The sequence below is a fragment of the Panthera uncia genome (genome assembly GCF_023721935.1).
Source record: "Panthera uncia isolate 11264 chromosome A1 unlocalized genomic scaffold, Puncia_PCG_1.0 HiC_scaffold_17, whole genome shotgun sequence".
NCBI classification, from domain to species: domain Eukaryota; kingdom Metazoa; phylum Chordata; class Mammalia; order Carnivora; family Felidae; genus Panthera; species Panthera uncia.
This window is the reverse complement of record NW_026057577.1, coordinates 45,082,400-45,108,526: the sequence shown is the minus strand read 5'-3', so window position 1 is coordinate 45,108,526 and position 26,127 is coordinate 45,082,400. Positions and strand designations below refer to the sequence as shown.

At 37.2% G+C, this 26,127-nt stretch overlaps 1 protein-coding gene across 7 annotated transcripts in view; it reads right to left on the bottom strand.

Annotated features, from left to right (window-relative positions):
- ZSWIM6 (zinc finger SWIM-type containing 6) overlaps positions 1-26,127 on the bottom strand; it is a 198,593-nt gene that overhangs the window by 70,335 nt on the left and 102,131 nt on the right. For 5 of the 7 annotated variants that reach the window (XM_049649510.1, XM_049649504.1, XM_049649506.1 and 2 more), the window contains one exon: positions 4,263-4,619. In XM_049649510.1, the coding sequence (XP_049505467.1) occupies positions 4,263-4,619 (357 nt within the window). Of the gene's footprint in view, positions 1-4,262; positions 4,620-13,603; positions 21,866-26,127 lie in introns of those variants that run through there. The other 2 variants (XM_049649509.1, XM_049649508.1) reach the window with 2 other exon arrangements.

Genomic DNA, 26,127 nt, shown 5'->3' with positions numbered 1-26,127 from the left:
GGGAAATCTCCTTGGAGGGCCATTAACATCACTATCTTACAGCCACTATTTAGCATACAGTAGTTAGTTTTATAATCTAATCAAAATTATGTGTGTGGGGGGGAATGTTATGAAAACACAAAGAAATGAAAAAAAAAATCTGACAACGAATGAACTATTACAATAACTAAGTCTATATTCCAAGTACCTTTGCTCAGTCTGTGAGCTTGGATGTACTAACACATTCTCTTCAGTTTCTTCATCTAGAAACTACTGTAATTATAAATATGCAATATCAAGTTAAAAAGGAAATTGTTAGGAATAATATGCCTGAAATCATCTTGAGAAAGCTTTTAACTCCTCAGGATAAAATTCTTGCAGAAAGAAAATATTTCAAAATACAGTGACCCTTGAACAATGCAAGCGTTGGGGGGTCAACCTCCCAAACAGTGGAAAATCCATGTATAATGTCTGACTACACAAAAAGGTAACTACTAATAGCCTACCACTGACTTTCAGAAGCCTTACCAATAAGGTAAAGTCGATCAACATGTATTTTATATGTGTATTATATACTGTATCCTTACCATAAATATGCCAGAGAACATAAAATGTTAAGAAAATTGTAATAGAAAATACGCTTATAGTACTATACATATATTTACGGGAAAAATACAGGTATAAATGGATCTGTGCAGTTCAAATCCATGTTGTTCAAGGGTCAACTATAATAAGGAAAAGCAACTAATAGAATTTTAAGCAACATTAGGATAAATAAGTTCTTAAGAAAAATGAATAACCTGTTACCAACATAGTTTGTATTTCCTTAAATTATGACTTTCTTCTAAAAAGGATTTGGAAGCCAAACTTGTCTTTAAGATACCTATTAAGATAACTGAAACTAAATCGTATCCCAACTCTATTATCTGGCCAAGTAAAAGTGATGCTTTTCCTTAAAGAAAAATTAACTCTATCAATATTTGTGTTTAAGACATCTTTCTACTCAAAGAAAAACTACACCCAAGAGACCATACAAAAAAGCACTGCTTTAATGATTTGGAGAATGCTTTATTTTTTTTTTTTTTCAACGTTTTTTATTTATTTTTGGGACAGAGAGAGACAGAGCATGAACGGGGGAGGGGCAGAGAGAGAGGGAGACACAGAATCGGAAACAGGCTCCAGGCTCCGAGCCATCAGCCCAGAGCCTGACGCGGGGCTCGAACTCACGGACCGCAAGATCGTGACCTGGCTGAAGTTGGACGCCCAACCGACTGCGCCACCCAGGCGCCCCGGAGAATGCTTTATGTACAGATGTTTGGAGGCAGGTGAAATCATGTGGTCAAATAACCGCAAAATATTTTTAATCCCACTCTCTAATAAGGCACCAATCTAACAGTTAAAATAGCACTCTCCAGGGTTCCCCTTTTGTCACTTAAAGTCATGGCCTGCTTCCTACCTGTCTTCTCTTTACCATGTATCATACAAGGACAGAAGGCAAGAAGGCAGCTCATGTAACTGGCCCATTTCCAGGCTGGGAGCAAATCTGATGATAAATTAAGTGAAGAAGAAACTGGTGGGATAAACTGCTCAAGTTCACTGCTCTAGTTAAGCTGTTCTCATACAAGTTATGTGAAAATCACACTAAGCCTAAAGCTAATCTGCATTCTGCCCTTGCTATTTCCTTAGAAAACTTTTTCTTCTTATTTTAGAAATTCTGAAAGAAATATAAATATCATAGGAACACTTTCTTGCACCCAACTCTGCATTACATTAATTCATTAGTCTTACTATTTGAACATAAAAATGAATTTTCAAAGCTTTTAGACAAGAAACTTTGGGGGCTGCTATTCTTCAAAACAAGGAAGACCCATGCAGAACAAATGATTGTTGGTGTGGACCTATGGTTAAACTAAAACTCAGAGAACAAAGTAACCCTAATGGATTATATAAATTCGGGGGGCGGGGGTTGGAAATAAAAGTTTGAAGAACACATACAAGTTTGAAGAAATGGTATATCCTATTCTTCTGCCTCCACTGAACAATTTAATAAAAAAGCCAAGGATAGGCTCCTGAGAAATCTGAGATGATTGTTAGCTAGCCTAAATTTTCACAAAGCAGTAAGATTGAGGGAGGTAGTATGACAAAGAAGAAGCCTACCTGAACGACCCTTGAGTGCATGTCCTTTGGTGGGTCAAAGGTACTTCAGTGCCACAGTTGTTTACAATATTGTATTTAACAAGGGCAGGCTCTACCAAGTAAAATGCTTTACACACCTTGTGATACCACTCTAATAAAACTGAGCCTAATATGGGGAGTACTAGAAGAAGTATGGCTATGGGGGTGTCCCTCTGACATAAAAACCATTTTCAAAGTATCTTATAGCACTAGGGGACTTGTAATAGAATGTTCACAGCAGCTCTATTCAAAACAAGATCGATCAACAGTGGAATGGACAAACGGTGATGTTCTCAGGGCTAGACTATTCTAGAGTTATGCTGTCCAGTAAATAAGGTAACCACTAGCCACACGTGGCTATTAAGCACTTGCAACACTGTGACTATGGGGGGTTTAAGGTATGCCGTAAGTATAAAACAGACACCAGATTTCAAAGACTGAAATACGAAAAAAAGGGTAAAATGTATCAGCTTTTTGTTGACTTGATATTTATGAATATTGAGATTAATCACTTTTAAAATTAATTTTACTTGTTTCTTTTTAAATAGGCTATTACAATATTTTAAACCATACAAGTGGCTCACATTATATTTCTCTTGGACAGTGCTGCTCTAGAGCAATGAAAATGAATGAACTACAGGTACATGAAACAGTATGCATTAACCTTACAAACATGATTCCAATGAAAGAAGTCAGATAAAACTCAACTAGTGTTTAATGATGTCAACAACAAAACACAAACCACCAAGGTGTGATTACCATAAAAGCCAGGCAGTGGTTAGTTACCATGGGGAAGAGAAAGGAGCTTGTGACAGAAAGGGGACATATGGAACCCTCTCAAGTGCTGACAGCAGTCTATTTCTGGGACCTGTGTTGTTGGTTCACTTTATTAAAACTACATATTCATATTTTATGCACTTTCCTACATGTTTTACCTCACAATTTTAAAAGTTTTCAAGAAATAATATTAAACCTCCTTTCCTTAAATATTTACATTCACTATAGCAATTAAGGACTTTTTAGAAACCTAAAAGAATAGATTGAGTCCTGTATCTCAAATCAATATAACTAAAGAAATGCAAAAATGTTAGGCCCCAGAGTTGCCTAGTCAAGACTGTGTTACATTCCTCAACATATTTTTAAATATTTTTAAAATTATGTCTAAATGTTTTTAAAGCATAACACCTATAACTTAGCCATATTATTTATCCTGTTTTAATGTACTCCATGAAATAGGTTGTGGGTGTATTTCTGACAGGTTGCACATACATTCTTGTAAGTCAACATATCTGCAATCACAAAATAAACACCTGATAAATGTGTTTATAAGAAACCATTTTTGAGATTTCTTACACAGTGATAATCATATCCTAAAGTCTCTCTGAACAAGTTGTAATATGTTTTTTTAAAATATTTGTTTATTTTTTAAAGAGCGCAAGTAGGAGAGGGTCGGGGGGTGGGTGGGGAGGGCGACGACAGAGGATCCAAAGCAGGCTCTGCGCTGACAGCAGTTGAGCCTGATGCGGGGCTCAAACCCACGAACCGCAACATCATGGCCTGAGCTGCTCAACCGACTGAGCCACCCAGGCAGCCCAGTTGTAATATTTTTCTAAGAATAATTTAATTTTCTTAATATGAGGCATCCTGTCAGAAATGTCCTTTCTTGGAAAATAAATTTTAAAAGAAAATGGGGGAAGAAAATTCAGAGTACGTCCAAGTTAATTTACTGATAAAAGCTGTCAAAGGTGAATTAAATAAGTCTTGTGTTTTCCACAACCAATATCTAACATTTGATGAAATTTTACCAAATGTAAAAGCATAGGAGTCAACCTTTAACAACTGAGGAATTTTTCTGGGCACAAAAGGTTTGCTATCTAGTAGAATGCACAAAACACTTCGAAACAAATGTTTCAGGATACAAAACTAAACTTAAAAACCTCTGTCAACAATACTTTAATAATAAAAAATTTTTTAAATCTCTCTTGGCTACTAAGAACAATGCTGAAGACCTAAATTCACATTTAATTCATTTTTATGCAGAAGAAAGGAATTTATAAATGAAAAAGAATACAGAAAAGACATCTTACAGAATGAATGTCTATACTCACCATGAACTTGGTTGATTTCTGAATTCTGGGAAAGAATTTCATCTGCTAATTTCTGAGCAGTTGGCAAAACTTCTGTGTGGTGCACTGTGATCAAATACTGTACAAACTTTTGTAGTTGGTCTCTATTCATTTGAAAGAGAGTCTCTGAAATGGGAAGATGCAGTTTGACCTGATCTGGCTTGCGGATGCGGTATAAAGACAGTGCCACAACATGAGCACAATAAAATATGTCCTTGTTTCCACAGCTGCAGGTCACTGAGGTAATCTTGCAACGATCAAAGCTGATGGCCACGTTGCAAACAGTTTCTGGCTCCGATTGTATTGCAGGTTCTGTCACTGTGCCACTCAAGTGGAAACCTATGTGATAGAAAGGGAGGAGAGAGGTTAGCTGCTGCATTCAGATGCTATGAAGTATTTCTTAATTCTTTGCAATGGGCAGTACTTGACGGCAGCGAGAAAAAAATATTGACAGTTTTTATTTTCAAGTAAAAACATTCAGACCACGCAGACATCCTCCCGCCTCCCATTCTCCACACTTTACAGGGAAAAAAGCAATGGTATTTGACAGACATGCTAAAGTATTTTACACATCTATATGGAAATATGTATTGCAGTATACCACCATCACACCTATAGGAGTTGTTAGATCACACTAATAAGCCATAATCACTCATCTCTGAACCTGTAGTATACCTGACACAAATCCCCAGATCAGTGGTTTTCTTCCTTTAAAGACACACACACAAAAAAACAAGGCCAGCTTGGCTTTGTGCTCAACAAATTCCTCCCTTCCCTCCTTTATTCTAGGCAGCCACTAACATCTTCTAACCAACAATGCAACTCTGGGGCAGGTCGTTCACAGACACTGATCAGATAAGTTTTCTTTAAGGTTTTTTTTTATGTTTATTTATCTTGAGAGAAAGAGAGAGAGCGCGGGAGGGGCAGAGAGAAGGAGAGAGAATCCCAGACAGGCTCCACACCAGCAGTGCAAAGCCTGATGCAGGGCAGGGCTCGAACTCACAAACTATGAGATCATGACCTGAGCCGAAGTCGGACGCTTAACTGCCTGAGCCACCCAGGTGACTGTGATCAGATAATTTTTTTAATTTAATAATCCGTGCCTAACATATGCCCCAATACAGCAATGTCTATGAGCAATGCCTATTGGTAGAACTTCAAAGCCCACCAAATCTCACATATATACCGCAGTCTAAGTAGCTCACAATGAGCTGGTACAGAAGTAAGGTTATTAAACATGCTTACATACACAAACACACAGGCACACAGAATCACCAAGGGGAAAGGGTCTTTACAGCTTAAACTTAGAACTACACACAAATCCTTCACACCCTCCCTGACCGAGAGGTCATTTGGTGGCTGCTTACAATGGTCCAGAGAGGAGACGCTCACCCCACACACACACGACTCCCCCTTGGATTGCTCTAGGAAAAGCATACAGCCAAGTGAAAACTGCCTCCCACCACACTGACATCAGTCGGTCCTGGCCTATTTGGCCAGGGGACAAAACCTCCTCTCACTATCCATATGTGGAAATATCAGTATGTGGAAAGTTAACCCCAAATTTCTTTTTGGCACATCCATTCAGTTCCACCTTCCTTCTCTCACAACCACATTCAGAGGTAAGGGCTAAACCTTAAGGAGATAATTTTGGGAACTTTCAGGACACCAATTTACCTCAAGATTTTGAGTACTTGACCTAAGATCCAGAATGAAGGTTTTGACTTTCTTTCAGCCTTCCACTATCTATGCTACTTGAATAAAACTCATCAAGCAGGACACTGTCTTCATTCCCAAAAAGAAAGATCTTTACCATTTGGGAAATCTGAGAGGGATGACAGACATATAACATGAGAATGACAACTAGATAATGCCTAGAATTCACATATGGGGCACTTGAACCCTACTTACTATCTCCCCCAAGGGATGATCATCAGGCCAGAGAGCTGGAAGAAACACTACTCACTATTCAGTTTAGAAGAAGTCTTTCAGAGTAATATAATTTCATCCTAATAAGTCATATTTAGTAACATAGAAGGAAAGAGAAAAGTGTGGTAATAAGTTTTACCAAGTTAATTTAAAAAGAGCAATCCCTAAAAACAAGTTACTACTAAATTTCATGGTAAGAAATTTAGAGAACTGTAATATGATAATCTTCGTTTTTCTTACAAAGAGATTATATTATCCCTGTTTCAGAATGAATATTCCAGTCTCCTTTACCTCTTTTGGTCAAGAAGTTTTTTTTGAATACTACAATTAAAGAAAAGATACATAGTAGATATACTTCTATTTTTTTTTTAATTTAATGTATTTTCCCATGAGGAAAAAGTCACGGAAAAAGTAAACACCCAGAGAACTTCAAAAGTGAAGAATAGTAAGGACAAACTTACCTTACTATATACCAGATGCACGATAAGCCTACAGTAATTAAAAATCCACAAGACAGGCACAGATTAAGATAGAAAAAAACCCAGTGGATAAGAGATAATTCTGAAAGTCCTGAAGTATATTCTGTACGTTCAGTGCAAGAGATCTCAATGTTTTCTACCTTCACAGACATGTTGTATACAAAGAAACCGGTTATCACTATGGAAAAATAGTTACCATAAACTGACCATTTATAAAATTGATCTCTCCCAGCTTCACAGCACCATAGCTCTCCTTGTCCATCAAGTCAACATCTTTGTCTCTCCATGACAGTGATATTGGACAACTTTTCCAATCATAGGAAAAGTCAAGATAATTGAGGATCTAAGAGTTGGACTAGTCACTATTTAATCTGTAAGGGTATAACATAACAGGTACTTCAAAAGAGAATGATTTAACTACCAAAGAAGAGGCCCTTATTAAGAAAAGTGATGAACCCCTCAAACAATTTTTTGCAAAAAGCTGCACAAGTCAGAAGGAAGTAAAGTGTATTGAATGAATGCTGCGATCATTAAATTATGCCGAAGGAAAAACTCATCTATTATTCAATTTCATTACAACAAATATTTACTATTCTCACAAAGTCTTTTAAAAAGCAAACCATATAATATTGTGGCCTCCAAAACAATCTAATTCAAGAGATATATGAAAGCGCACATAAACATACATGTCTTACAGAGTAACACTTCATTAATCTGATATCATCAAAGATTAAGGTGTTTAATAATGTTCATTTTCTAAGCAATTCTAGATTATCTTTCAAGTACCCCCAACTCCTTTAAAAATTCCAAACATTTTTCTTAGAAATATTTCTAAATGTTCTAAGTTCTACCCTGCCACCCTAATCAGCTGACTATTGGTGCTACCAAGTGAGTGGGGCAACATTCTTTGTAACAGCCGACTGCAGGTGGCAGCATTTTTTCAGCGGGCTTTTTGTTACTTTTCTCCACTATCAGCTATCACAAGGACTCCTCTCCTATACTGCTAGCCTTTTCAAAGAAAATTATTTGCCCTCGGGTCAGCTGCACCTCTAATGTGACCAGCTTTGTGACAGCTATTAAATACTCTGAGGCTTATTTGTTTGGGGAGGGGGTCCCCCGCCCCTTACTTTTAGGTTGAGATGGTTGATGTCACTAAGGGGAATGGCTTTACTTTTAAATACAGGAAAATCTCTCTATCACACACACACACACACGCGCGCACGCGACAGCTGGTGTAAGTACTTTTTAAGACTGCAATACTGAGTCAGTTTGTAAGAATTCCATCAAGCCTCACTTCAGGATCGTGTACTCATGTATTTTGGCATCTCCAATTTGAGAAACCTTTGAAATTCCAACACACTCTAAGTTAGTTGGTCCTATATCATACCAGAGCACCCACAAGAGAACTAAGAATACTCCCTCAGCAATCCCTAGAGAGCTACATAAGCCATCCTTCCTCCACCCCTTATTCCCTCCTACCCAAGCTGATGTTACCTCTTAGGGAGTGTGTGACCTGAAACAAAATAATATTCCTAAGAATGGACTTTGCCTTTCTGGAGTTCTGACAAACCTTGATGACAAACTGAGTAGCAAATAAAAACTCTCTTTCTGGAATAGCTAACTGTTCTATATGACAGATCTAAGGACAAAGAAAGGGGCAGGCAATTCTATACCCTGTAGTAAAACACGGGCAATTAATTTTCAAAGAACTAAAACCAAAAAACTTACATAAACCTTTTCTTACAAAAGTATTTATTTGACTTTACAAAATACAATCTGTCAAAGATAGTTAATCCCATAAGAGCAAACCTCCCAGGGCAAATTGTTTTATCATCACCATGTTTTTATCAGGGAGCCCCCAAAAAACGTTAGTATTCACATTCTCAACCTGCAGAAAGTGAAGAAAAACAAAGCACAAACCAAGACACAGTGCTGTATGGGCTTTAGTAATAGAGACACTTTGATTGGGATCAGACTCTGTCACTTAAATGCTGAGTGCTCTGGACATGTTATTTAACCTCTCTGAGTCTTGCTCTATTTGCAAAATGGGGCTAGAAATACCATCTAGGGTTGTTTTGGGAATTTAAATGAAATAACATATGCAAAGCACCTGGCACATAGTAAAAGTGCTCGTTAAATTTTATTTCCCTTTCCTTACCCTCCCAGCTGGAGAAACAGGAGAGGGGTGGTAGATACAATCCCTTCATCTATAACATTTTTTTTTTAATCTATGCTACTGAAATCTGGTGGTGGGGCGGGGGGGGGGGTGGTTCTCACTTGAGAGGTGGCTTGTAAAGTAAGCCTGGCCACTGAGAATGTTTGAGGTAAATGAGTTGGAGGACACTAAAGGGATCACTGCTGTTCGACAACAAAACCAAAACCCTTCACGGTCCTTTGCTTATATACCAGCTTTCTTTCCCCTTTCCTATTAAGTTCTACCAACACATAAACAGTTAATTTTGTGATCGATGGTTACTTTGTACACAGAGAAACCAGAAAATTGGGAAGAGATTTTTTTTTTTAGCAGTCATACATATTTCTAAAATGTTAAAATGCAGTGATCCTCAAAACGTGGTCCAGGGTCCCTAAGACCCTTTCACAGGGTCTACAAGATCAAAATTGTTTTCATAATTCCATCTCGGCATTACTGACCTTTTAAACTCTCCCTCTCAAGTGTACACATTTAATTTTCCAGAAGCTACATGATGTGTGCTATCACAACAAAATGAAGATAGGGACAGGAAAATCCAGATCTCTTCCAATAAAGACAGACATTACAAAGATTTTCAAAAATGTAACACAATGCCACCTTTTCCACGAAAATATATTTGGGGGGGGGGGGGCTAAAGTTGTTTTTTCATAAAGGCATGCTATTTATGTTAATAACTTTATTACTGTTATTTAATAAATATATTATTTTTTTCTCAGGTTTAATTTCAAACAGTAAATATCAATAGGCATAATCCTCATTAGCAAAGGACTCCTTAAGAATGAGATCAGAAAAACAAAAAACTGCTATTGGAATGTACGGCTAAGAAATGGAAAAGATAAATCTTCTTCACCAAATCATCTTTTAAATGGCATTATTTCCACTTGTATTTTATACTACATCAAATTTCTCACATATGAACACATATTCATAACCTCTACATTAATCTCACATTAACAAGGATTAATGAAAGTTTCTAGAAAGCAAACATTTACTCTGTCACTAACATTCTACAATGAACTTTCCTTGAAAACTGATTTTCCGTATCTCAGGTTAGATTTCCGTTTCATTTTTAACGTTTTTTTTGTTTGTTTTTTATTTTATTTATTTATTTTTTTTGAGACAGAGAGAGAACAAAGCATGAACGGGGGAGGGTCAGAGAGAGGGAGACACAGAATCCAAAACAGGCTCCAGGCTCTGAGTTGTCAGCACAGAGCCTGACGCGGGGCTCGAACTCACGGACCGCGAGATCATGACCTGAGCCAAAGTCAGCCGCTTAACCGACTGAGCCACCCAGGCGCCCCTCTGTTTCATTTTTAAAGGGGACAAGGAGACCTATGATACCAGACTGGGAAGACAACGGTTTTAAAATATACAAAGAATTTCTAAAGGGTGGCTACTTTGTACATATATATTTGCACATATACATGTGTGTGTATGTATGTATGTATGTACCTATGTACATGCTCAGTTAACTGAAAAATCGTTACAAACTCAAAGCATTAGAAAATTTCTAAGCTAAAATAAACTGGGAGACATGAAATAAATACACACTAAAAACTACTTCTTTCAGGGTACATTCTTTTCAGAAAAATATGCACCCTGTGCATGAGGCGTTCAAGTAACATATTCTTTGTTGAAAAAGAATTTAACAGAAGCACTGGTGTAGCACTTACACAAATACATTTTTCACCCTTTTCCTAAATAAAAAGAACCCCTGGGGAAATTAAAGGCAGAAACCAAGGCAATGTAATGTTATGGCTGAAAGGGTGGTAAGGGTTATGAGAGGGTATTTTTGGATTTTTTAAGCTAAGACTAAAAATGCAAAAGTGTCAACATTTAATACTCTCATAACAAAGTATTCACGGGTTGACTAAACTCATTATATTGGCGAATTGCATAGTAACTAATATTTGATTATGTGCCCTTTGGTAAAACAGATGAGTTAATCACTGCCTCCAAAAGCCTAACTTTCACCTTTCCTAACTCTAATAAATACTGTATACAATCTAACATGCCATGTTGCAATTATCAATTTGAAAACAAAAAATTTTAATTCAAATCATGCACAATTTCTAGATCAGTAATACAGATGCGGTACAGAGCCCAAGATGGAGATACAAAACAACTCAAAAACCACCTTGTCTAAAATATGATATTCCTTCTTCAACTACATAATTTTCTCAAAGGGAAATCCTAAATTAAAGAGACTGCATCCTCTGAGCTGGCTAACTAAATTCTCTAGCCCTAATTTCTAATACTAAGCTTAAACAGCTTAGGAGACATTAGGAGATTTTGCCGGCAATCACTAATGAAGCAGTTTCAGTCTCTTAGAAAAATTATTTTTTAAAGGGAAAGCTTTATTTTTAAGTTCACCTTAAAAATGTCTGTCTGGGATGGAATCACTCCTACACTTCATTAATATTTGAGAGAAAGACAATGGCAAATTAATGCAAAGACCAGACTGTAAACCACAGCACACCATATAAACAACATAAAAATTTACGGAGCATGCACTGGATGGGCCCAACCAAGAGTTCCCAGCGGCATTCTGTTCAGTATCAGGTTTATTTTCTAGTTAATGCATATTCTTGCACCATTTCATAAAAGGGTCTGTATGATCACAATACCTGTGTTAGATATGAATGGCATTAGTTATTTAAAATTATTTCTGAAGAAAAGACACGTATCTACTAATTTAGCTATCTGCAATACACACTTAGAAGGAACATCAGTTTAAGGGGAATGCATTGGATTAAAAAAAAAAAATCACATCATTCTGTCATCTGAAATCTTGAAGTACCTAAGGATTACCCACTATCACCATTACCATAATTTTCCAGATTTTCCAGAATGCGGTTCTGTTTTTTAACATGCACATGTGAGGGAAACAGCCATCAATGAACCTGAGAATTAGGGGGATGGTGGGGGAGGTAAACAAATTAACAGAATTTGATTTATTTGCACATCTGTAAAGCTGCAAGGTGCTTAGGAATTTAAATTATTTGCCCCAATCTTTTAAGTTCCACTTTCTTAAATGCCAACCTTTTCTAACAAGCAAAGGAGTTCTAGCCTTCCACCCTTCTTAAAGGCCAGATCAGCCAGGCACCCTTGCTCCATCTGCATAGTCCTCAATACCCCTGCCATTGCACCCCTACAATTCGGTATTTCCTCCTCTTTCAGTCCCCTACTTAGTCTCTCACCTGGGTCCTCAACTTCTGAAGTACAGATTAAGTTTATTAGAGGCCTTTGGTGCCCAAACACCAACTCTTAGCACCTTTACACACCTTTGTCTTACTTCCCAGGGTCCAGGCCTAAATCAAGAGGGGACAGAAAATCCTTTTTATCTGTTTATTTCCTGTTGTTGCTTACAGCCAAACAACCTTCAGAAATGTTTGGCTGTTTGCTTTAGGAGTGGAAAGAAAGGGGAAACTCTAGACACTAATGCTGTTTACCAGAGCCAAGAGGTAAGGAGAAAAGTCTGCTCAGACCAAAGAGGGGAGATTGCAGGCTTCAGTGATCAAAACCCTCCAACCACACCCTGAAGTTCCAGCCTGAGCCCTCAATCCCAACATGAGCCCACACATCTTGGCCCTCACCAATTCCTAATGCCTAAGGACTAGAATCTGATACACTTACATCTCACAACCATCCTGCAAAGTGGGTTATAATCATCCTCCCCTTTTTACAAACTGAGGTTCTCTCTGAGTAGCAGTGATAGAACACACTCTGGATTAGATAGGGCTCTGTAGGACTATTAGGAACATGGGTCTCTATATTCCAAATGATAAATTTGCACAAGTAAAATCTCTCCATGCCAACACATTAGTGGTTTAAAAGGATGAAGGGAGGCAAATTAATAGATATAGACAGTAAACAGTGTTAAGGTTTAGGACCTTTGGAGGCAGGGCACTGTCTTTCATCTCTGTAGCCCAAAGATCCAACACAGCTCCTGGAACAGGCCAGGCCCTTGTAACTGTCAAATGAAGGAAGTGATGGGGCTCTTCCAAGCAATGCATGACCTGTCCTGCAGAAGTCACAAATAGAAAAAATAAAAGCTTTGGTCTCAAGCCCAGGATACTATAAACTTGGGAGTCCACTCTCCCCTTACACCGAGTTAAGCGAGACACAGAGGTCTGTGACACCATCTAAGACAGCAGATATCTGCTGTATTTCCATCACAGAGGACTATCCTTAAGGAAACACTCAAGAAGCATTTGTTAGGTGAAAGAATGCACAAATCCTCTTAGGCTCTTGGTATGTGGAACATACCAAATGGTGCTTCTCAAACTGGAATGTGCATCAGAATCACCTGGCAAACTCATTATACAACAAGACGGCTGGACCCATTTCACCATCCCAAGTGATGCTGCTGCTGCTGGTGGTCCAGAGAACCAATAACCATGATGATTAGAATTAAAGCTTAAACAAGTCTTTTTTAGTCAAAAATATACTTAATGAACACAGTAAAGAGAACAGAAAAGAATATATAGCTTGTGATATAAAGAATGTAAACAATTTCTAGCTTACTATGTAAACTACATGCTCCTCATTCCAAGAAGACAGGTATGGAATATTTAAATGGTCTCAGCATTAGGAAAAAAAAATGAAAAAAATTCCATAATATTCATAATTTTTTAAGTAAAACCTTCATTCAAAATCATAATTAAAACATAAAAATTAGAAATCAACCAGAGAGTATTTACTTTTACAGAGAGATTGTTTCACAGTGTCCCATGGATTCATCATAATTGATGCTTCTTTGTGAATTCAAAACAATCCATCTGGGGGACCTGGGTGGCTCATTCCATTAAGTGTAGACTTCAGCTCAGGTCATGATCTCACAATTCATGGGTTCGAGCCCTGCGTCGGGCTGTATGCTGACAGCTCAGAGCCTGGAGCCTGCTTCAGATTCTGTGTCTTCCTCACTCTTTTCTCCTCCCCCACCGGTGTACACGTGCGCGCGTGCTCTCTCTCCCTCTCTCTCAAAAATAAATAAACCATTAATAAAACAAATTTTTAATGTAAAACAATCCAATTAATGAGAAAAAAACTGGCAACTATTTTAGTAACATATTTTTTGCCTACGGGAAAGTATACTCAATAAGAAAAAGTCAGAGGCAACAGAACGTACAGGAAAACAAAAGGTGAAGTAGGACTTCATAATTTCCTTCCAATTCCAACACATTTCTGTTAAACAATTTTAGACAAGCAATTTAGCCTTGATTTTCTTATTAAAAGGGATTAATAATACCTTACCTTCCAGGACTGCTCTAAGGCGTAGAACTGACAATGTACGTTAACCACCACAAGGATTCCTTTTATGGAATGCCTGCTATCATCAGCACTGTAATAGAAATGTAATGCTCTTGGAAGCTTGGCATTTCCAACAAGTGTAAAAAAACCCTAGCCCTTTGGCGAGTATACAAGCTGTTGGAAATGCCAAGCTTCCAGGAGCATGCTAGCATTTCCATTACAATAACGTGCAAAGGTTTGTTGTTACTGTACTAACTCTAATATACTCATATTGCCAAATTAATGGAACTGCTATAATTTTTTTCAAACTGTCCACATTTTACATAGGACATTCTTAAAATGTGATTTGATTCCAAACAGTAGAGAAAAGAAGAAAAATTAGAAGACGTATTAATTTTGTCTGAAAGTAACTTCTAGTTTCAGTGAGTAATTTTCCAATCCTATCTTTGAAGATCTCTCTTCTAAAATGTAAAACACCTTTTTTACTTCTAATGTTTGCCTTCTGTGTCACTGTATACAAAATTATTTTCACAGCTCAAGTCCATCTTGTCATTGAGCTAGAGACTAATTCAAAGTTGGATGCAACCGTAAGGCAACTTGCAATTCTTATTGTGAAAGAAAAAGTGACCACAGCTTTTCATTCCCGGTAATTTATGGCCTGACAAGCAGAGTGAAGTTAGAACTTATGCCCTCTTCAAAGAATCCTAAGAAACACTAGCCCTGCCAGAGCTGTAAGTATTATTATTTCCCTGTATGTAGAGATCCAGCTGAGAAGAAAATCCTTTCTGCTCCATGTGTATGTCTTTAAGAACAGTGAGCAGATGCGTTTACACCTTGGCTAAGTGGTTTGTTTTTTTTCTTAAGTACATAGTGATAAAAGAGAAGCAAAGAGACGGACTGGTCACCCGTTCAAAATGTAAATGAAATTTATTAAGATATTCCCATTCCTATCTTGGCCCAGTGTAATTACAGATGATTTTCTTCCCTTGTTTTGGTTGGTGTGGAGGAAGTGTTTTTTCTAAAATTTCTACAGTGAAGACGAATTACTTAAGAGATTAAAAAAAAGTGCTCTCAGTAAAATTGCAAAGGTGCTTAAAGTCTTCCTGAGGAAAGAATCTGCCATATAAAGGATGCCCAAAACATGTTCTGGGTGCCTGATAATGACCACACACCAAGTGTAAACAGTGACAGTGATCATCAGTCAAGCTTTGCCCTACTACCTGGCCCAGCCTACTTTACCAACAGGACACTCCCAGGCTCTTGTTAACCCATGGATGCTCAGCCTTCCTCGTGGCTCAGCCACTTTCCAAAGAAGAAGATGGACTTCAGCACTCAAGGTAAACAAGGCAGAGAGACTGGGCTCCTGGTTCTAATTTCAGCCATTAGCTAATGTCAGCCCCATGGGCAAGTTGCTTCAAATCTATTTCTTGTTCTTTCTTCTTTTCTCGTGTATTAAATAAGGAAAATAGATGTTAGATGATGTCTAGAAAATTAGGAAGGTTGGCAGCAGTAATGGAAAGTATCCACGGCAAGATGAAGGATGGTAGCTGTCACGCTCACTCAACCCAAGACCTTTGACTTACCCTGGCTGCCACAAAGTTGAAGCAATGGTCCTCTCAAAGGACTTAGAAGTTATGGCTCAGGGAAGGAGCAACAAAAAGGATAAATACCACTACTGTTGCATCTATGTATATATGTCACTAGCGTGTGGGAGAATTTTTTAAAACTTCGAAATTCAATATAAAAGTAAACAATAACTACGTAATTTTTAACCATCTGCCTATAACTGATATTCTTAAGGCATAATAGCTTTTTGTGTTCTAGATCTAAAATCAAAATCTAATCTTAAAAATCTCAGATTGTATAAATACAGGTAAAGTTTATCTATGCAAAATGTATACAATATAGAATATAAAAACACGAAAGCCCATTAAAAATGAAATGAAACAAATGGATTAGATCATCTCGTCTGTCTTTACCACCAAAAGGGCAGTAGTATTCTTTCCCTTCCCATCCATTAATTAAGAACATGAGGGGCTATACCATTCAACGACACTTCCCTAATCCCCTAACTTGGTAACAGGCAATGTACAAGTCTCCAGAGAAGTATCCATGAATAACACATGGGCTCCAGTTCTGAGAAATCACTGGATTATTGGGCAATTTACACCTATGAAGTCAGATCAGGGTTGAATTCAGAAATACATAAGAAGAACAGACCGACATTTCCCACACTGTGTTATATATGTTAAAAGGTATCAAAGGGTGGGGGTTTGGGGAGGTGTTCCCTTATGTCAGAGAAATTTCTATTAAGTTGCATCCAGCACCACCCTTTTAGAGATTGAGAATGTAGCTCATTCAGAATAAGAGCTCTAAGAACTTAAACAGTACATGGAGTCCTACTGAACTTTATTTACTAGGACTTTAAAGAAGAATGGTAGTGGAGTGCCTGGGTGGCTCAGTTGGTTAAGCATCCAACTTCAGCTCAAGTTATGATCTCGCAGTCTGTGAGTTCAAGCCCCACGTCAGGCTCTGTGCTGACAGAGCAGAGGCTGGAGTCTGCTTCAGATTCTGTGTCTCCCTCTCTCTCTCTGCCCCTTGCCCGCTCACACTCTTTCTCTCCCTCAAAAATAAATATTTTTAAAAAATTAGAAATGCCACATTTCTTAAAGAAGAATGGTAGTACAAGGTCTAGAACAGCTATAGGAAAATTTAAAAATGTATTTAGTTCAAGATGAGCAATAGGGTTGCTTAAACTACAGGCTCAACTGAGAGTTTAGAATCATAAATCAGAACGAGCCAATTGACAGGCTTTTGTTACTTTTTCTCCAGGAGTTTAAGCCAACTCAGACATGAGTGGCTTAAAGGTTGGAGAAGCCTCATCACCAATGTTCCCCTTCTACTATTAAAGAACCAATCATTTATGGGGAAAAGTAAGCCTATCGTTGAAAGCCAGTCTTCTTACAACACAATACAAAAGAAAGCACACCAATGTTGTTATGTACACAATTACACTTAAAAGTTCATCTGGCATTCTCTCAACTAGAAATACCTATTAATATTCAATTAACCAGAATACTAAACACTGTCAACCCAAAATGGTTAAGAAAAGTGTTTATGATATTTTACCTCCAAATCCTAAAAACCTGAGTGGCAAAGCTCAAACATCTGTTTGAGGGAGGACCTGAAAGAGTCTTAACATGCAAATTCTGTATTAGAGTTTATTCCATAATACAAAGGAACAGTACATGGTGTCCTATGAAGGAAGGACTGTTAAGATGCTGATGGCACTCAGAAGTATGTAGAACAGTGCCTGCACAGGACATGTACTCAGTATTTGAGTGAACAAATGAATGAATGAAAAAGTAAAAATTTTTTTTGTAGAGCGATTAAATAAAATCTGAATGCTCTATACCAAATTGCTCTAGTGTAAGAAGCTGCAAGATAGCAAAGTCTGAAAACAAATGATTGCATGTGCCTCACACAGGAAACATATGTGAAGTAGTTAGAATTAAACTCTTACTATAGATAATTACCCTGTTTATGCATGACTTTTTCAAGATCTTGCAAAAGTGCCACTAATAATAAATACACACTATTTTAAATAACAACTTGGTTGTATTTATTGCTTCTGAAAACAAAGTTTTTATAAGGTAAACGAACAGATATATTCCATTTTAGACTGGAGAACATTTCTATTGGACAGGGTATTGGTTAACATTCTAGAAAGAATCAGAAAAGTACAGGTACTGGCCAGGAGCTCTAACCACAATTTTCTTTTCAACATCAAGTAACTGTTAACTGAAACTTTATGAATAATAATCCAAACTTCAGGATTAAAAATAATAAGAATTTTAAATAGGTAAAAGAACTCCTGCACCAAATTTTTGAATACCATTCATTCTAAACAGAAAATATAAATGCAAATGGCTTCAAATCTTAAAGAGTACTAATTAAGTAGCAATTATGTATACAGTGGATTAATGTGGTTCAGAATCAAAATAATGTGTCTAAGGATTGTCAGTATAATGGAATAAGAAGTGACCTGGGAAAGCGACTGGAGTTTTAATCCCAGCTCTGCTACTAATTAGCTATTTGACCTTCAGTCACTGGCCTCATTTTCATATCTGCAAAAAGAGGCTGAAGGACTAGATCAATGGTCCCTAGCTGTCTTTTTTGGGGGGAGGGGGGACAGGGAGCAGTTACTGATCCTCTGAGAATCTGAAAAAGGGCAATGTATGTTTCCCCCAAATATGCACAAAACTATGCAGAGTATTTCAGAGTTCAAGATCTGTTATCTTCATTTATTTAGTTTAAGGGCATCCTTGTAGATCTCCCCACAGACCCTCAAATTCTAAACTTTAGTTTCTGAGTGAAAAACAACCAAAACATATATACTCAGATTCAAAATAACTAATGAAAATCCAGACTTGTGCCTCAAGTTACTTTTTTCTTTGGTTTACAATGGACTTACAAGGACTTTTTTTAAAGAATTTAGACATTTAGAAGCAACTGGAACACCTATGCAAGTATCCATATACCTGGAGGCAACCAACTTACCCAGGCTCAAGAGGCTATTTTGTCCATTCATGAGAATATGGGACTTCAAATTTAAATATAGCCCACGTAATACACAGCATGAAATGATGAAACAAGAATAAATCTACAACAGATTCTTAACGGGAGTTAAAGGGGAAAAATAATGAGGAATAACACACATCATGTATATGATCCAAGGCATCATAAAACTCAAATGACATATAGATTAAATGCAGACAAAAATACAGTACTTCAACAGCTAAGAGACCAAAGACATGTGGTCTAGTTGTTTAATCGAACAGAATTAATATTTTTTATAAAAAGCTACTTTAATTCCCTAAAATACAAATATATTGGATATATATTGTCAAAGAAAGCTCCACAATGTAAAACAAAAACAAAACACCTGAGGAATGAACTACGTGGTAGTTTTCAAATTCCGAGTAAAAGGCAAATGGCCCTACATTTGTAAATCAAATACATTAGCTAAACAAATGTTTCATCATAATTCAAATTAATTTCTCTGGTAGAGTATGAATTCTGCTATTTAAGGTTGAAATAAAATTTGCCCCTTTTGTGTAAAAAGGTAGTCAGAAACATCTCATGCCCAACAGAAATCTATGTCCCTGCTTCAGAAACCTACAAATAAATGTTAGGACCACAAAATATGGAAGAAGTAAAGACATGATAAATGATAAATGAGAGCCACAGCAGTATCTTTTACTAGTCTACCTGGTCCTTCTCCTCTTTCATTTCTCTCCCTCTCCTAACATTCGTTCTTTCAAATTCTTTACACACTTTCAACCTTTGCTAAACACATTTGTACCTTGCTTCATTCCCTTATTCCTCCCTCCATTTTGAAAAGGCTAAGAGAATCTTCTCTGGGGCAGGGATACTCCGCAACTCCAAACTCCACCTGGACCATTTATAAACTAATTGGGGATTGTCTACAGTTACCCTGAGCCTAAAATAGTTTTTTTCCCTTTGGAAACAGCTCTACAAGACTACAAGGAGCACAAATCTAAGTTGACTTTTTCTTTTTTTTTACACACATATCAAATTTCAGCATTTTATTAAATAAGAAAATGAAAAATCTAGGCAGGCCAGAGAAACATTAGGCTTAATATTTTAGAAGTTCCAAAACACTGAAGAATCCTAATTCATTCTCTTTGATGATTCTTCCTCAAACAAATGTTGGGGGTTTTCCCCCTAAATAAATATGTAAGAATTATATTTACACATTATTTTTGAGAATGCCTCTGATACATTAAACCCTACTGAGAAGCTGAATTCTCCTAATATAAAAATGACAGCCATACCTAATGACATACTGTTATGTTTAAAGGAGAAAATCAGAAATGAAAAGTTGATACCTTAAGAGAAGATGAAACTAGCATAATCAGATTAAACAAGAATCCAATTTTCATGATCATCACCTCACTAAAACAGCAGTTCTGTATGCTCCAAAACTCTGGCTCTTAATTCTTCAGAACCAAAGGTTCAGCTGGAAAAACCAAGGATTTTCATTTTTATCAGGTTGATGAAAATCTATCAAAAATTTATCAATACTTCAGAACTTCCTTAACAGCATCCAAAAAATCTAATTTAACACTTGCTTGACAATTCAAGGTCATCATTAGAACAACATTCACTACACTATGTCTTCCCAGTAATGCCCTCAAGGCCTCACTCAGCCCGGTTACTAGCCCTTTAGCTGAAGACTTGAAGAGCTAAAAGGTACTGCCCTGCTGGCTGAGAGCCTGGTCTGCTTCTTTTTCTCTCTCCTCCCTTGCCCCTTCTCATGCTGACATTTTACTTAATACTTACATCCCCTATCCTTCTTCTAAAATGCTGGTTTACATCCTCTAGGAGTTTGGAAACGAGATAACCATCGCCTGTAGACCTGTGTATAAATAAGAGTAAATGACGTCTGAATACAGGCCTGAGGTTTTCTTTTGTGAGTTAAGTGCTTAAGCTGCAGTCTGGGGATATTGGTGGATTTAGACTGGTAGCTTCAAAAGCCCACCATTTGTCCTTGTTTGTTCTCAATTATATCCCAGATAGAAAATAACAGAGAAACTGAATACATTACTTTTCAAGTTTTCCATAAAAGTGCCATGAGCTCAAAAAGGTAAATTCTAAAGATATTTTTCATTCATTACTAGAAATATGTGGTATAATGTCTGATTGCTTTAATCACTACTGCCAATAGTAATAAGAGTTAACTCTTCTACCTGTCACCATATAAATCTCACTTTTCTCTCAGGAAAAAAAAATGATTTTTAAGATAAACATACATTAAGTCTACCATAAGAAAGCTCTATGATTTTTAAGACAAACACCTTTGTTTTAAGAAAACGAGGCACACCCAGATCTTGGTTTCTAAATATGATTCTCCAACAAAAGGAACCAAAACTTCTTGGGAAAACAGCTTATTCTACATCTGAGATGAAGAAAATACGAATAGTGTCAGAAATGAAATGCTTAAAAAAAAATTTGAGGGAACTGTCATATCCTGAAAGAGTCCACTTAGCCAGGCTGTGACTATTTGAGCAACAAAATAAAATAACTTCAGTATTACATAACTCAAAAAGTAAGTATACTGATAAAAATTACTGAATTAATTTAATTAATTAATTAAAGGACACACATCTTCCTTCTAGAAGAATTCCAACTAATAATGTTGAAAGACTGAAAGAAATAAAAACCATCATTAGAAAACCCAGTAATATCTGGTGCAAGATACACTGACAATAGTAAAATTAGTGGGGAAAGCGTTAAAAAGAAACAAAATATTTGGATAGCCTCAAAGTAGCTCCCCTCCAGACAGGTAACTGTGGTGGTTTTAGCACCTATCCACAAAATCTTTGATACTCCTCCCTCCAGGCAGTGAAGCTTAACTCTCTTCCACTTGAATGTGACCTGGACTTTATGTGACTCCTTTCTAATGAAAAGCAAAAACAAAACGAAACAAAACAAAAAACTGTGGCTTTTTAGAGTGGACAAACTAGTCAGATATCACCTTCAGCAAGTGACAAAGGTCGGCATAAGCAATAGTAAGTCACATTGTTCAGGGGGATATCAACGTATCCCCCCCAACTCCTCACATTGTTCAGGGGGATATCCGAAGTGATGCAATGAGAAGTGTATAACACTATTATTTCTCTGCTATCCTTTTATTTTTTTTTTTCAACGCTTTTTTATTTATTTTTGGGACAGAGAGAAACAGAGCATGAACGGGGGAGGGTCAGAGAGAGAGGGAGACACAGAATCGGAAACAGGCTCCAGGCTCCGAGCCATCAGTCCAGAGCCTGACGCGGGGCTCGAACTCACGGACCGCGAGATCGTGACCTGGCTGAAGTCGGACGCTTAACCGACTGTGCCACCCAGGCGCCCCTCTGCTATCCTTTTAAAAAATGCACAACCTCTATCTCATCATGAGAAAAGCTTCAGACAACACAAATTGAGGGATATTCTACAAAACTACCTGCCCAGTACTCTTCAAAAGATAAGGAAAGACCAATGAACTGTCAAAGATTAGGGGAGATGAAGGAAACACGATGACTAAAAGCATTATGGTAACCTGGAATGGATACTCAAAAAGGAAAAAGACATTAGTAGAAATGCTGGAAAAATCTGAATGAAGTCTGTACTTTAATAGTACTGTACCAATGTTAATTTCTTAGTTCTGATTAACATAGCAGGGTTATATATTAACTTTAAGGAAGACTGGGTAAGTGGCAAATGGGAACTCTGCTATCTTTACAATTTTCTGTAAATCTCAACTTATTTCAAAAAAAAAAAAAACAAAACAAAAAAACCTTGGTATGGTTACTGAGACCCTGGCAAACAGGTCACAAATATCTAAACCACAAAGATCCTTTGGGCCACTTTAATATAGAGATTCTTAGTATTTCAATTTAAAGATTAAGAGGATTGTCGTGCCAAGAGAAAGGGTAGGAAGGAAGACTCTGAAGAAATACGAGCCCATTTGTAAGTCAGAGTCACGAAATAATGTTCAAAGCAGCTTTGTTATAAAACTGGCCACCCAAATATCCATCACCAACAGACTAAGTTGTGACATACTCCTATAGTATAATACAATACAGCTGTGAAAAATGAATGGACTACAGTCAAATCTGAGTTTTTCTTTTTTTATTGAGGTATAAGTGACATATATTGTATCAGTTTCAGGTGTAGGTATACAACATACCGATTCGGTGTTTGTAGGTACTACAAGTAAGTACTACATATAAATACTGTGGTACTTACCACAGTAAGTCCACTTAACATCTTAACCATACATAGTTACAAATTCCTTTTGCTTGGGAAGAGAACTCTTCAGTTCTGTCCTACCAACTCTCAAATATGCAATTCAGAATTATTAGCCAGTCAACATGCTACACACTACATTGGCTCAGGTCATGATCTCATGGTTCATGAGTTCAAGCCTCACATCAGGCTCCACACTGACAGGGCCTGCTTGGGATTCTCTCTCTCTCCCCTTCTCTCTCTCCTCTTCCCTAACTCGTGACAATGCGCACACTCTCTCTCTCCCCCTCAATGAGTAAGTAAACTTTAAAATATCTTCAGATTTTGAAGTATTTTATGCATCAATTTTCCAAAAGCCACAAGTTATTCATAAAATGCTCACAAAATTAAATATTAGGATATTTTTGTAGATTCCTAGAGTAAATGCCACAAGTTAGCTATCACACCTGGGCATAAAATACAGCATTAAAAAAATCAAGATAAACGTACTTCCTTTAACTTTTTAATTATTTCCACAGCCAATTATAATAAAAACAGTAGGCTTATGCTAAATTTATAACACTAAAGTGGCCCTAGGCTCAATACTCACGCCTAAATATAGTATTTCCCAAAGAGGGGATTGGCCAAAATCTATCATTATGACAAGACTGAGCTATAAGATACCAAAAGTATAATCAAAAAGTGCTAACTCTGGTCAATATTAAACTATTTTTTTAAATGTAAGTTAGTTCGGTCTAAATTTACTAAATCCCTTACTCGGTGAGAAATACTTGATTCCACATGAAAATAATTATTTACTTAATTATGCTTTAAGGTCAAGTTCTGAGTTCAAAAGAAAAAAAACCTCCTAAACACCCAGAGGGTACAATTTTAGCAGATGTACTGCTGTAGTGAGCACACACCCAGGGAGTACAAAAGTAACCAAAGCTTAAAAACCACATTTCCTTTCATAGGGGAATTTTATTGCATTGTGAGATTTTGCTTTTGAAAAACTATAAAATTGAGAAATTAAGGTCACTAGAGAAATAAGAAAATAACAAACTTATAGAAGGTTTTACTACTTCCTACAAGTCTCTTGAAATATGAACAAACTTTAAATAATGTATTTAATAGGGTTATAATTTAAGGCACAATTAAGAGTTAAAAAAAAAATATATATATATATATAGTTAGTTAGTCGGTCTATCAATCTAAATTGCTCTAACATTTGTACCCTGACTTCCTGAATCCAACTAAAACATTCCTGCCGTGATGCCAGCTTCCTAGTCAGGCTTTCTGAAAAGACTAAGGAATCTCAAGTTTCCCCAGCTGAACAGGAGCCAAAATGCAAACCACTGCCTCTTCTGTGCAGTTGTAAGCAGTTAACACTCAGAATAAATCACTCCTAAATCAAATCAGTTTTTACTGATCACAATGACAACAACCCAGCCCGTCAGTCTTCAGGAGTCCAGACACACTTTTAAGGTAAGAGAAGCTTCAAACTACAGTCTTCTGGAACACACAGACTTCTTGGAACCACATTATCTTTAAATAAATAAGCCTCAATCGAATGAAGTAAAATTACAGATAGCTCTAAGAAATATACTTGATTACTTAAGTGTTCCCAAAATGACCAATGGCAAATGTTCCTGGGGCTCCTTCTCTCTGCCCTCATTTATTTCTTCTCCCTTGAGTGCTGGCTTATCCCTGTCCCAAGCTTCACCTTCATGAATCATTTTTCCCAGTTCAGGAGGTAAAGGTACCATTTGCTTTCTATACTATTCACTACTCTGGAGTCCTGTAAATATTTAGTAACAATGATAATAATTAACTGATTATGTCAAGCATTCATAGTTCACAGAAGTATAACCAGGAAGTGATAAAAATCTCCAACAGTAGCCTGTAAGTGACAGAGGGTTTTATTAACCCACTTTAGGGAAAATGTGTTAAAGGTGGCAATTCAGTAGAAGGCATACTTTATATAGCGGCACCCTTTATTTGAGACACCAATTACTTATTTTTTTAATAAATCATCCAAATGAGAAATAATCTCAAGTGAGAGTACTTACATATGTCTGGAAAGGCATCCCCATTTGTTCCCACTCCTTTCCCTTCCTGGCAGAATGCGAAGGCTGATCAAATCATCTACAGCCATCCATTTCCACTGCCTTCAGCAATACCCATTTCATAGATGGAGCAGAGAAGATTTTGAACAAATCACCATTCTTCCTGCCACCTGATACTACCAAATTATTGGAAGGGGAAAAGTAAGTGGAAAAGATAATCCAAGAAGAGCAGCAGAAAGAAAGGAGACCAAAAAGAAGCTGAGGATGTCAGAAGACAAGAGGCTTACGGGTTGCTACTAGGTTCAGAGCTTCTAAGAAGCAGCAGTGGTCTATCAGTTTGGAAATGTTTCTGAAAAGGAGGATGTTCTTTCACCCCACTTACGTAGTTAGCAGAGTCAGTCCAAACTGTTCAGCACCCCAGCCCATCTCTGCCTTTCTGGTTAAGCTGGCAGTGAGGTACGTGAGAATTCAAACTTCCAGTCAAGCCTCCTTTTTAGTTACTGCCTGCATCACACCTAGAGGTCAATCAGGGGACAGGTGTTTCACTGAGACTGCCCTCCCATCTGCTTCACATCTGTTCCTGTCCTAAAATAGCTATACTTACAAGCAGAGAGGCAAGGAGTATGAATGGGATTGAGCGGGTCCCCACGACGCTTTGTACATTCAGCATCACTACTCATCCCAACTCTGCTGGGAATGTGACTCTTGGAACTGTGACAACAAAATCCCGGTATAAAATACTACTAGTGCCACTATTGCTACTGCTACTACCACCACCACTGCCACCACTACTTAACACCTTTTGAGAAGCAGACTGGGATAATTTAGCCAGAGGAGAGTCGTGAGATAGTATATACGGCCTTATTCAAACCTAGGCTATTAAAAACAATCAAATAAAAAAGTATTAAAACTCTGGAAATTCAAGAAAGTAAACGAGAAAATAATAACAATTCCTTAAAAAGTTGTATAACCCTAACCAGGAATACTTTGTGACATGCCTGTTAGTAATATTAAACACTGAAGAAAAGTCCATGCTAAATACCGGGCCTGCAACTCAAACAAAAAGAGTTTTCTCTTATAAAACTCATTTTGGGTGACTCAGAATGGGAAACCAATGT